The sequence below is a fragment of the Dipodomys merriami genome, unplaced genomic scaffold (assembly GCF_024711535.1).
Source record: "Dipodomys merriami isolate MVZ:Mamm:240054 unplaced genomic scaffold, mDipMer1.0.p SCAF_5, whole genome shotgun sequence".
NCBI lineage: Eukaryota > Metazoa > Chordata > Mammalia > Rodentia > Heteromyidae > Dipodomys > Dipodomys merriami.
In genome coordinates this window covers 49,885,775-49,898,060 of record NW_027206068.1, presented here as the reverse complement: position 1 = coordinate 49,898,060, position 12,286 = coordinate 49,885,775, and the positions used below count along the sequence as shown (strand labels likewise).

Genomic DNA, 12,286 nt, shown 5'->3' with positions numbered 1-12,286 from the left:
TCCGTATTTGGTTTTCCAGATTGATAATATAGATGTCACAGTCTAAGTAAATTGTAAGTCCAAAAATATGGAAAACATTGGGGTGAAATATAATCTTCCCCAATATAGGTCAGTCTACATTCAGTTCTTTTATGTTTCAAGACACCTGGTGGATGTCTGAAACTGCACTCAGCACTAATATACTTTACTATCTTTTCCATCTCAACTAAGTCCTTTGCATGTATTGCATGCAATTTGGGATGTGACAGAAAAAGTAGCACAATCTCTTTCAAAATTTCATAGGTAGAAGATAAGTTTCAGCAACCGCAGTATATTTTTTTTCCTGTATTAAGAACTCTTAATAACACTCTCTTTCCACTTACAGGGGACACCTAGCTTTTCTGTTGTATATCTGAATTTTTATACCATGACTCTCATGTTTGGAGGGCATTATTAGGGAATGGTAATTTCGTAAATAATACCCAGGTAATCCCTGGGAGCATGTATAGTATAGACATGCTGAACCATGGGATGGTTCATGTCCCAGACAGGCTGGATAAGGATGGCATGAGATTTCATCAAGCTAACTCAAATGAAAAGCAATCATCAATTCATGAGGGTCTTTAAAATTTTTTATTTAAAATATTTGGACCGCTGTTAGTTGCAGGTAAGTATTTCTGAAGTAGAGACCAAAGTCACTAACTTGAGTTACTTCTTACTAAACATACTACACTATGTATACATTTATCACCAGTATATTACTTGAGACTGATTTTTAAATCCATCTGATTTGTCTTTTATGTACATCTTGTGCTACTGTATATGTCAACTATTTGTATATGTAAAAACATACTTAATTAGCCAGTTTTTATTACAATTCAATATTACAGAAATATTCATATTGAGCTACAATCTTTACTTTTGCAATAATTTATGTGAAATGATAAAATACACTTATATAGTGTAACTTTTTTTTGTTGGTCATGGGACTTGAATTCTGGGCCTTGTGCTGTCCCTCAGCTCTTCAGCTCAAGGCAAGCAATTTACCACTTGAGCCACAGCTCCACTTCCAGTTTTCTGGTGGATTATTGGAGATGAGAGTCTCATGGACTTTCCTGCCCTGGCTGGCCTTGAACTGCGATCCTCAGATCTCAGCCTCATGAACAGTTAGGATTACAGGAGCGAGCTACCAGTGCCCTACTATATATAACTTTAAAGAAACATTTCTATCATCTGCTATCCTATAGAAATGATATAATTTTATCGCTGATATTTAAATAAAATTTTATATAATTTAAGATAAGAAGGGTGGGTGAATACAGTTATAATATTTAACCAGAGGGGATGGTAAGGTTAGGGAGATGGAAGAATCAGCCAGCAAAGCACTGTAACATTATAGTAATCTCTCAGTATCTGAGGGAATTAGCTTTAGCATGACCCATTGTTCAAATTCTGAAAGGCTGGATTCTATCGTGTAAAATGGGGGTGTATTTGAATATATCCAACATATATCTTTCCATATACTTTAAATCACTTATGGATTATTTATAATATTAAATGTATATATATATGTATATAAACAGTTGCTATGCTGCATAGGGAATAATAATTAAAAGATGAAAACATTTATAAATGTTCAGTACAATTACAATTTTAATTTTCTTTTATTTTTATTCATAATTGAGTGAACTATATACATGGCATCTACAAATGCATACCCACAGATATGGAAGATGGTGTATGTCCCTTTGCTGTGGCTGATCAATGCATCTGACACATATTCTGTTGTATTTGACTGATAGGTACTTACAATGATACTTTCTTCATTCAGTCATCTAAATGGTATAAAACACAGTGATGACTCTAGTTTGTGTGAATTCCATGGCACAAACAAAACAGTGTTCAGTGAACCAACTAATGCTATTCAGTTAGCTTTTTGTTTTGTTTTGTTTTGTTTTTTCCTACTACTGGTGTTTGAATTCAAACTCTTGTGCTTACAAGGCAAGTAATCTACTCCTGACCCACATCCTCATCCTATGGGTTTCTTTTAGTCATGGACAATAAACCCAGACCTCTAAGCAAGTGCTATACTTCTTGAGCTATGCTCCCAGCCTCCAACTGAAGATTTAACTCTTTCTTTACTGAACTGCATTTCTTTACCTTTTAACAGAAACGTGTTTCAGTGATTTCAACTATCTTATCTAAGGTATGAATTTTCTTTTTAATATGGTGGCACATTCTTGTAACCCAATATTTAGAAACCATGAGGCAGGAGGAGCTTGCTTTTTGAGGGCAACTTGGAGCACATTTTACATATATATATATATATATGGAGTTCACTATATATACATATATAATATATACGTATATATATATATATACACACACATGTATATATGTAAATACTTTCTATTTAAAGTTTGTTTTCAGATATAATTTCTCTTCCTAAATGTTCTACATCTGTGTACAATCTCTTTTGTGTCAATGGACGGTAAAAACAGAGGGAAAGGGAAAAGAGATGCTATCGCCAGAAATTTTTTTAAAAATCATTCTAAGGCTGTCAGAATGGCTAAATTACAGATTTTTTTATGAGCTTTTTCTTGCTTATTTTGGAAGAAATTAATTTAATAAATGTATTTTAAACAAGTTACATCATGCTATTAATTATACCCATTTTAAACTTTCTTGAAATAGCTTTAAAAAGATTATAGTAATTTTGCTTCAATGAGAGTCTCAGTGATTCAGGTCATTAGATTCAAAATACTAATTTCATTTAAACTTTACAACAAAAATAATCAATGCATTTCTATAATTTCATTAAGAAAGCCATGCTCATACTGAATCAACAGCCAACTAACTCTTCTTTTTCTCTTGCTTAATTTATTCAAAAATTGTATGTATTTTCCCCTTGAATAATAATTTGTGAACAGAACATTTTTGGAACAGTTTTCTTCCTTGATTATTGATTATTTATTTTTTGCTACTAAACTTCTTTTTTAGAATGCCTTGGAGTCTCTTGGTCAGATGACCTGGAAGACAGGAAGTTCACATGAAAGGGGGATGTCTAGGAAAAACAAACCATGAGACAGGGGTGTGACAAATAAAAAGAAACAGGTTCATCACACTATTCTTAATTTCATGTCCCACCAAATATTGATCATGTATATTTTTAAACTTACATTTTGGAGGGGTCTAACTTGCTATATTTACTTGTTCTTGCTTTTCTATACTGTGTCAGAAAGTCAGAACTGTATTGAGAAAATACTACTATAATGTGAATGACATGATGAATTTGAATTAAAATTTACTTGGCCTAATAAATTTCATTCCAATGAAATCTAAATTCAAATGAGCATATCCTTTAGTGAAGTTTAATGACAGAATTTTTATTTTTACAGAGAACTTAGTGGCCATTTGTTTACTATTATTTTTCTATTTTACTTGAATTTCTTTTTTAAAAGTTAAGAATTATGCCTGTGTATAATAGTATATAATAACATTGCAGTATACACTGTTTCCTATAGGCAAAAACAAATTAGAATATAAGAAACTTTTTTTTCTTTTGTTTTCTGGTACTCAGGGCCACTCTGCTCTCCCTTAGTTTTTTCACTTAAGGCTGGCACTTGACCATTTTTGCCAGGTCTTTAACTGGGATCCTCAGATTTCAGCTTCCTCAGAAGCTAAGGTTATAGGCATGAGTCACCGTATATGTATAGGCAATGCTACTTTAGAGAAAACAAGGATAATCTATCCATGTGTCATAGGATGGAATGCCATAAAGCATGATGTAGGGGTCTGCACTGTACATACATTTAATGTTTTTTATATGGAAATTTCAGTGTGACAAACTTTTATCAGTTGTTTCTCAAATATCATGATCAGCTCACCCATATTTAATGGAATGCTATTAGTCTGTCCAGTAATCCAATTTCTTGTCCATCCTCCCGTATATTCCCTCATATTTATGTTGTCTGGCATCAGCATCCCAGCACTTACATATTAACTTATAGATGTACATTTAATACCTAACAGAGATTTACTGCACACTTGAAGAAGACAATGTGAGATTAAATTTCTTCATTATACTCTCCAGAAAATGGACCATGCCACTATGTTAACATTCATGTTTTAAATATAAACTTGAAGGCCACAGAAAACAAAATTACTCAGGCTATGCAATACAGGTCGGAAGTACAAGACTGGAAAGGAATTGTGCACAAAGTTTGATAGCTACTTACCTTGAGGCAGTGATTGGACAGGAAGGGCTGCCTGGCCAGGTGGAATGGAGATGAGTCCCTGCCGCTGTAGGCTCAGCAGGTGCTGCTGCTGCTGCAATTGTTGCATCTGGATGAGCTGCTGCTGGAAGACAAGCTGCTGTGCTGCCAACTGCTGCTGCTGCTGCTGTTGCTGCTGCTGCTGGTATTGGACATAAAAAAACAAAACCCCAAGCCAGTCAAAGCAGAGATCATGGGCCCCATAAACCCACCACTCTTATACAGAGAAATATACACTCCATCCATTCCTTATGAGTTTCTGGCCCACCTACAGTCAAAGTTCTGGGGCAGAAATGTGAGCAAGTTCTAGATGTTCAGTTGCCATTTTTTTTTTCTCAGATAGTAAATAGTGACAAGGAACCATGGAATTTGCACTAAGGGTACACAACAATCTCTGAAGAGCATATATAACAGAGTCACATTTTAAAAATCAGTGTATAGCAGATAATGATAAAAAGTATTTGGGCAAAAAAGAATAACATGTTCTAGGAACTTCCAACTTCCATCATATTCTCTTTGTTTTGTTTTCCATTGAACAAGTCTAATCTGCAGAGGTCCATGCATGTGGTCTCTGGTGATCTATTAGTAAACTGGGAAGTAGCCTTCACAGGACAGCCCTGTTAGCTCGCTTCCCTCTCCACTCTTGTTGGAATATATTAAAGGCAAAATTATGTGCCAGGCAAAAAAGAGTGCCTTATTATAAAGAAAAGAATAACTTCCAATTTTGTGAGGCATTACAAGATGAACCAGAGTTCTTTGGACTCGGGAGGGTAGAAGATGGCAGTCACACTTCAAAGGAGGACAAGCTGTTGTGGAAGACCTTTTCTTTTTAGTTTGGGGAGAAGAGAAACTTCTGATGCGCTCACTGGAAAACAGACTGCATAATGGAGCAAGTCATGTGGATTGCCCAAAGCCTCCCGAGAAATAAGGGAGTGATTTCTATTCTGTAGTTGATGGCTGTCTGAAATTCTATTCACAAATCCAAACAGAAACAAAGCCTCAGGAGGTCAGAACTGTTTCCTGTACGTTTGCATAATGGGCGGCTTGAAGACAACAGCTCTGATACCTGCTGATCAATTTAACTACTTCAACATGTTTTGTTTGTGTTATGTTTATATTTGATGCTGTTTGCTGACAAGTGCAAGCTAGGCCTGAGAAGCCAGCTTGTCAGTTTGATTTATGAGCATATCAAACTGTAAGTTTCCACTCGCCACTCCAAAGCTACAGAGCAGTTCATTAATCAGGGGCCTGTGACTTTGAAATCTGTTCTCAACCTGTGTCTCCCTTCGTTTCTCCCTTCCCCCTAATAATGGGATATATTTGCATGCATGTTCTCTCAGCTGTACCACTCAGGAAAAAAAAAAAAAAAAAAAAGGTTCCCTCACCAACTTAGCTTCTCAGTGAATACAAGATAATCAGTACTTTGTCCACCACATGGCTAGCTCTTTGTAGCCTGTGATTCATTAGTGACTATTAGAAGAGCAGCACTGGATTGTGGCTCTTAAGTCCCATGCTACAAAAGCGGCATGCAGGAGAGCTTCCTTGTCACTGTTATTAAGCTCAGCAAAAATATATAACACTGCAACTTTGACAAGCAGGAGCCTTGTTACAGGAAGACCTTAGACAATCCCTGACTCTCAAAGTCCCTTGCCAGCTCATATGATTACACACCAGTGAGACAACTGGATCCTACCTCTTTTGCTTGCTTTCCAGGATGTGGCGGTGGCGGGGGTGGCTGTTGCTGCTGCTGCTGCTGCTGTTGCTGCTGCTGCTGTTGCTGCTGCTGTTGCTGCTGCTGCTGTTGCTGCTGCTGCTGTTGCTGCTGCTGCTGCTGCAAAAGCTGAAGATGTAACTGCTCTTGCTGTTTCTTGTAAAACTCTTGTAGTTGTTGCTGAATAAACCATTTTGACTTTAATAAATAAAGGCAAAAGTTTCATGTATTATAAATCTCCTAAACTCTGCTAGACTGGCACATGGTAGAGGAGCCATATGATCCACCTCACCAAAAGAGAAAGAGTCAGAACTACCTACAATTCCCTTCCTCCCATTGCTACACTGCCCCTCCCACCAAAGCAGGTCTGACATTTGCCAATCCAGAAGTTAAAAATTACGAAACAACTTGAAAAGTGTATGTTGGGAGGTCAAGGGCAGAGGGGTGGATGGGTGAAGAAAGAAGGGCAAGGTGGGAGAATCTTGAAAAATTGAGGGGAAGGGTTGTTTTGGGGAGGGATGGGTAAGAATGACAAAAGGGGTGACATTAATCATGATGCATAGTACTTATGAACTGGTTTGTGGAATGGTATAACCCTTTTGTATTACTACTTAAAGATGATAAAAAACATAAACAAAAGGTGTTGAAGAAAGCTTTATCCCAAAAAGTCAGAGCCAATAAATACTTTATTCTTTCACTTGAAGTTCTATTGGCACAGAAAAATAACATGCGTCTGGATAAAATGTTTGCTCCATAAAACCAGGTGGTTCAGTATTTTTTAGAAAAATAATTTAATCCATTAAACTTTGAAATGTAATTATCTAGCTTATAATCATCATCAAAGAGGATAGCAAAATATGTAACCTGTAAGAAGTCAGGTAAAGTATAATGTATTTTCAATGACAAGTAAGAATATCATATGAAGCCAACTTTAGATTCATTAAAAGCTCTGATAAGTTCCTATGAAAACAATATGTTTATTATTCAACAAAGATGTTTCATGGATTTGTGGCTTAGTCATCTAACTTTAGGTTAAGATAAATTCTTCCTTCCTTAAATAATCAGAACATTTTGGAAAAGAAAATGTAGGATGTTTTTCTCATGTTAACAAAGTGATTACTTCACTATAACTCATTTGTCCATCACCTTTATAATAATTTTTAAATAGGTAAAATTTTAAAAAAACAAAGTGGTCATTTTGCATTTCCTATTTATATGAACTCAAAGCAGTGCTAAAGTGATAAGCATTTTAAAAGGAAGAACTAAGTGGCCAGTATGGTTGTACTTTTATTGACAAGCATACAAATCAAATGTACCTGAGAATTTGAATATTAACATACTGATTTGTTCCACTTTCAAACTACACCTCTCCCTGTTGACTCTGAACTTACTACCTGACTTAATAGAAGACTCAGAAACTTAAATTTCCTTATGTAGCATAATTAAAATGTTTATAATGTTCCAACGTGCTGGCAGGTGGTGCCTTTAAATGGATTCTGAGTTGTCTCATCGTCCCACAGTGCACTCAACAGTGTGCATGTGCTAGGCCATGCTAGAACACCAAAGCAGGTAACCCACATTACCTGCTGCAGCATGACTGCCTGCTGCTGCTGGAGGAGGGCTTGGAGCTGCTGAGGAGACAGGACTTGCTGCTGCAGGATCTGCTGCATCTGCTGAGGGGTGATCACCTGGGGTGTCATCATGGCCACAGACACAGGCACCTTTGCCAGGGAGAAAAAGAAAGAGACATTGTAAGCAATACTCAGTCGACTTCATAACTGTACTACATCTCTCTTAAGTCCTTCAGCATGTTACACAGGACAGCATTTAAACAATCATGTGAAGGTAGCATATTACTTATAGCTTTCCAGAGGCATTGGATTTCATCAGACTCCAAGTATATGTACCACACTTTTTGTGCATTAGGCAAAGTGTTTGTGCATTGGCTAATGTGGTTAAAGATTAACAATTTCATTTCAGTGTTCTCGGAATTGCATTACTGATCATCTTATCAAAACTACTGAAAGTGAAAGCCTTTTGAAATGTTTTAAGGTTATAATTTCAAATGAATAATATGAATTAAACAACTGTAAATAATATAAATATATGAATAACTATCTGCTATCTTAACCAGTTAAAACATATGTGTAGAATTTAGTTAAATAATACACCACCATCTTCAAAAAATTTGTAGTTGGATATATTAGAAAATATGTGTGGAAACAAAGGTTAACACATGAGCACCTGCAATAATTCATATAGATGGCTTGAGTCCATAAATATATAGACAGAAATAGCTACCTATCTGTTTTTGAAGGAAAGAATAATAATTGTAGTATTCTAGTTTCTTCTTGAACTACGTTTTGATTTTTAATAACTTATACCAGAAAGTTCAGAAACATAAGATAACACAAAGGTTAATCAGGAAATTAAAGAAAAAATGTTTTTTAATTGCCTTTCTTATTTTCTTTAGCTAAAAGTTTTAAGAATGAAAGAGGCAAAGAGTGAAAAAGGTGGGCTGGAAAGAAAAAAAATAAAAAAACACAGAATAAGGAAAACTATGGGAGAACACACTAGAAAGAGAAAGGCTATGAAGAAGTAGAAGGATGCAAGAGCAAAGGCACAGAAAAGCCTGAAGAGCAAATCCATTCAGTTCAATCAATACTTAAGGCACGGTCACACTAAGCAGCATGTAATAACAAAACTTAGGCACTCACCAAGTTTGCAACCTTGAAAAATTAGGAAACACAATTTACTGTTACTATATATAAAATCAAGTATTTATGTACATAACTACTTTAGAAAAATTACGAGATAAAATAAATGTGCCTTTGTGAATAGAAATAGATTAAGAGAAATGGTTCATACTTTATCTCAACTGCTGTTTTAAATGCAGTTCAAAATTTTCTAGTTTGGCACTTACAAGGAAATAAGAAATTAATCATGGAAAAGAGAAAAAAGGAAAGAAGGAAGGAAGGAAGGCAGGAAAGAAGGAAGGAAAGGAGAGAAGGAGGGAGGGAGAAAAGGAGGGAGGAAGGCAAGCAATCAAGTAAAGGGTGGATTACTTCTTGTCCCTCAAAACAAAAGTCTTCATATTTAACACTGAGAAAAAATGATCTTCCCCCATGTTTACCAGTTGAAATGTAGATCATGTCAGTCTAATTTTGTTACATAAGAAAGAATTGTATGACAGAAAATAACTCAATGATTTAAAAACTATTTCTGTTTTTTCTAAGATATAATGAATATACAAGCTATTATATTTTAATTGATCTTAATAAAAAGTAATCTGAAATGTGTGTTCTCAAATGAGCTGGGTGTGATGGCTCATCCTTGAAGTTCTTTCTTTTGAAAAGGTTGGGGACAAGGATTGCCACAAAACAGGATACATTTGTCTGCAAAAACAACAAATCAGCAGCAAAATGATGGCAGTTTATTTAAAATGTGTTATCTGATAAAGAATGATTAGGTAGTTTACAAAAATGCGCTTATCTAGAAAATGCCTCTTCCTCAAAGCAGACACACTGAAAACATTACAGGATGGAATAGGAGAAATTCTAGGGCTCCTTGGCACAGGCTGAAATTTTCTTAATAGAGACCCAGAAACACAACAAATCAAAGAAAGGCTGGACACACGGGATTGCATGAATCTTCAGCACTTCTGCATGGCCAAGGACATAGCTAGCAAGATCAACAGAAAGCCCACGGATTGGGAGAAGATCTTCACTAGCCATACAAAGGACAAGGGTCTTATATCTAAAATATACTTAAAACTCAAAAACTTAAATCCCCCAACAACAAATCCTCAAAGAAACAACTGCCCAAAAAATATGTGGGCTAAAGACTTACAGAGAAACTTCTCTGAAGAGAAAAGAAGGATGGCCAATAGACAGATGAAGAAATATTCAACCTCCCTAGCTATAAAAGAGATACCACCTCACCCCAATTAGAATGGCTATAATCAAGAAATCTAATAACAATAGATGCTGGAGGGGATGTGGACAGAAGGGAATCCTACTGCATTGTTGGTGGGAGTGTAAACTTGTTCAACCACTTTGGAAAGCAGTATGGAGGTTCGTCAAAAGACTCAAGATAGAGCTCCCCTATGATCCAGCAATCCCACTTTTGGGCATTTACCCAGCCCATCACAAACAAGGCTATACTAAAGTTACCAGCGCAAGTATGTTTGTTGTAGGATTATTCACCATAGCTAAGATATGGAACCAACCCAGATGCCCCTCAGTAGATGAATGGATCAAGAAAATGTGGTATATATACATATACATACACACATACACACATACACACATACACACACACACACACACACACACACACACACACACACACACACACACACACACACACACACAAAATGGAATTCTATGCCTCCATCAGAAAGAATGACATTGCCCCATTTGCTAGGAAATGGAAATGGCAAAAATAGGCCCAAAGAAACTTAGGTCTCATGGTTTCCCTTATTTATGATAACTAGTATATGTCTAGAAGCAGAAAATGTTAAGAGCTATGTACATATGACCATATAAGATGATGCTAAGTGAAATGAACCCCAAGATAGGGACACAAGTGGTTTTGTCTTTCTTGCTATTGTTTTTAATGAATTTATAATGTATTATGTGATTTTTTAAAAATTTCTTTGGTATGTTCTTCTCCCAAGGTACAACCCCTGTTTTCACTGTATTTGACTCCAGTGCCCTGCATCTTGTATTTACATTTTTCTAATTTGGGGAGGGGAAGGAAAATAACAAAAGACTTAAATAAAGATACAGGTTGACCCATTGTAACAATGAGATGTGCAAGACACTATGTTGAAAATGAACTTTACAACTTCTGCTGGGGCAGGGTTGGGAGGAGTTGGGGAGGTGGGGAGGGAAGGGATGGCAGGGGAAAAACAAAGAAGGAGGTAACAATGCTCTGTAGGAAATGTATTCATTACCTCACTCATGTAACTGTAACCCCTCTGTACAGTATTTTTACAATAAAAATATACATAAAAAAAGAAAATGCCTCTTCCTCCAACATGTAGCACATATTCTCCTCAAATGATAATTTAAATAAAAATACAGAGAAAAACAAACATATTAAATTTCAGAAAAAGTGCCACTCTAGACAAAATAAAAGACAAATCTATACAGTAATTGTACAATAATTATATATATAAATATGCATCTATATAGTATACACAGAGATATATAGATATAGATAGATAGATACATAGATAGATATAGATATACATATCTTTAACCAAGTTTATCATTTGGTGAGAATCTTGTCATAAGTTTCAACTAACAGCCCCTTGTCATTTTTTGGTGTATGTAGTGTTTTCACTTATTTTTATGGCTATAAGTAAATGTATTTAATGGGAAATATTCACAAGTGAATTTCATAGGGAAAGTTCTATGAATGGAGGCATATATATATATATGTATATATATAATATCACTGTGGTTTGGTGATGTAATGACTGATTTGGACTTGTATACATCAGAGTTAATCAATTCTGTCTTTACATCCTTTAGAGTCCATTAGGCTTTTCACTATGTACTTTTCACTATGTATTACTTTAAATCTTAGAATGGCTTATGAGTCCCTTGAAGGCTGTAGGTATGACATATGTATGTTATGCACATATATATACACATATATATGTATGTGTATATATATGATATATATGTATATATAACTATCTCATGGCAATCCTAATACATATGTGTTCCCATGCATGTAATCATTTTCAAATTTTAAGGAGATTCTTGCCTTCTCTTTTGGAAATTCACAACTAAGTGAACTTACTGTCCACTTAAATTCATATTAAGCATATAGGTAGGAAAACACAGGCACACTTTAAGGAAATGTCCATCTACAGACAAGTCAACCCTTATCTAAATTCACACAAGTAAGCTCATCCACACATACACACAAAGCAATACTAAGACAAACACTATATAAATTATTTTAATACATGGAAACCAGTTTTCCCTCCAATAATCAATTATAATATTAATGCAGCCAGTTCTGCTAGCTTTGTTTAAAAGTTAGAAATTTTTGAATGCAGAACTTGTCCTTTACATGTAATAAATTTTATTTTATTTTATTTTGGCTGGTCATGGGGCTTGAACTCTGGGCTTGAGTGCTGTCCCTGAGCTCTTCAGTTACTGCTCTACCACTATGAATCACAGCACCACTTCGGGATTTCTGGTGGTTTACTGGAGATAGGAATATCACAGACTTTCTTGCTAGGGCTGGCCTTGAACCATGATCCTCACATCTCAGCCTCCTCACTAGCTAGGATTACACATGT

The 12,286-nt window shown here is 35.6% G+C and overlaps 1 protein-coding gene across 5 annotated transcripts in view; it reads right to left on the bottom strand.

Moving 5' to 3' along the window:
* Foxp2 (forkhead box P2) overlaps positions 1 to 12,286 on the bottom strand; it is a 513,305-nt gene that overhangs the window by 66,376 nt on the left and 434,643 nt on the right. For all 5 annotated transcript variants that reach the window (XM_069996601.1, XM_069996600.1, XM_069996604.1 and 2 more), the window contains 3 exons: positions 7,548 to 7,685; positions 5,947 to 6,144; positions 4,218 to 4,395 (listed from right to left, as the gene is read on the bottom strand). In XM_069996601.1, the coding sequence (XP_069852702.1) occupies positions 4,218 to 4,395; positions 5,947 to 6,144; positions 7,548 to 7,685 (514 nt within the window). The remainder of the gene's footprint in view (positions 1 to 4,217; positions 4,396 to 5,946; positions 6,145 to 7,547; positions 7,686 to 12,286) is intronic.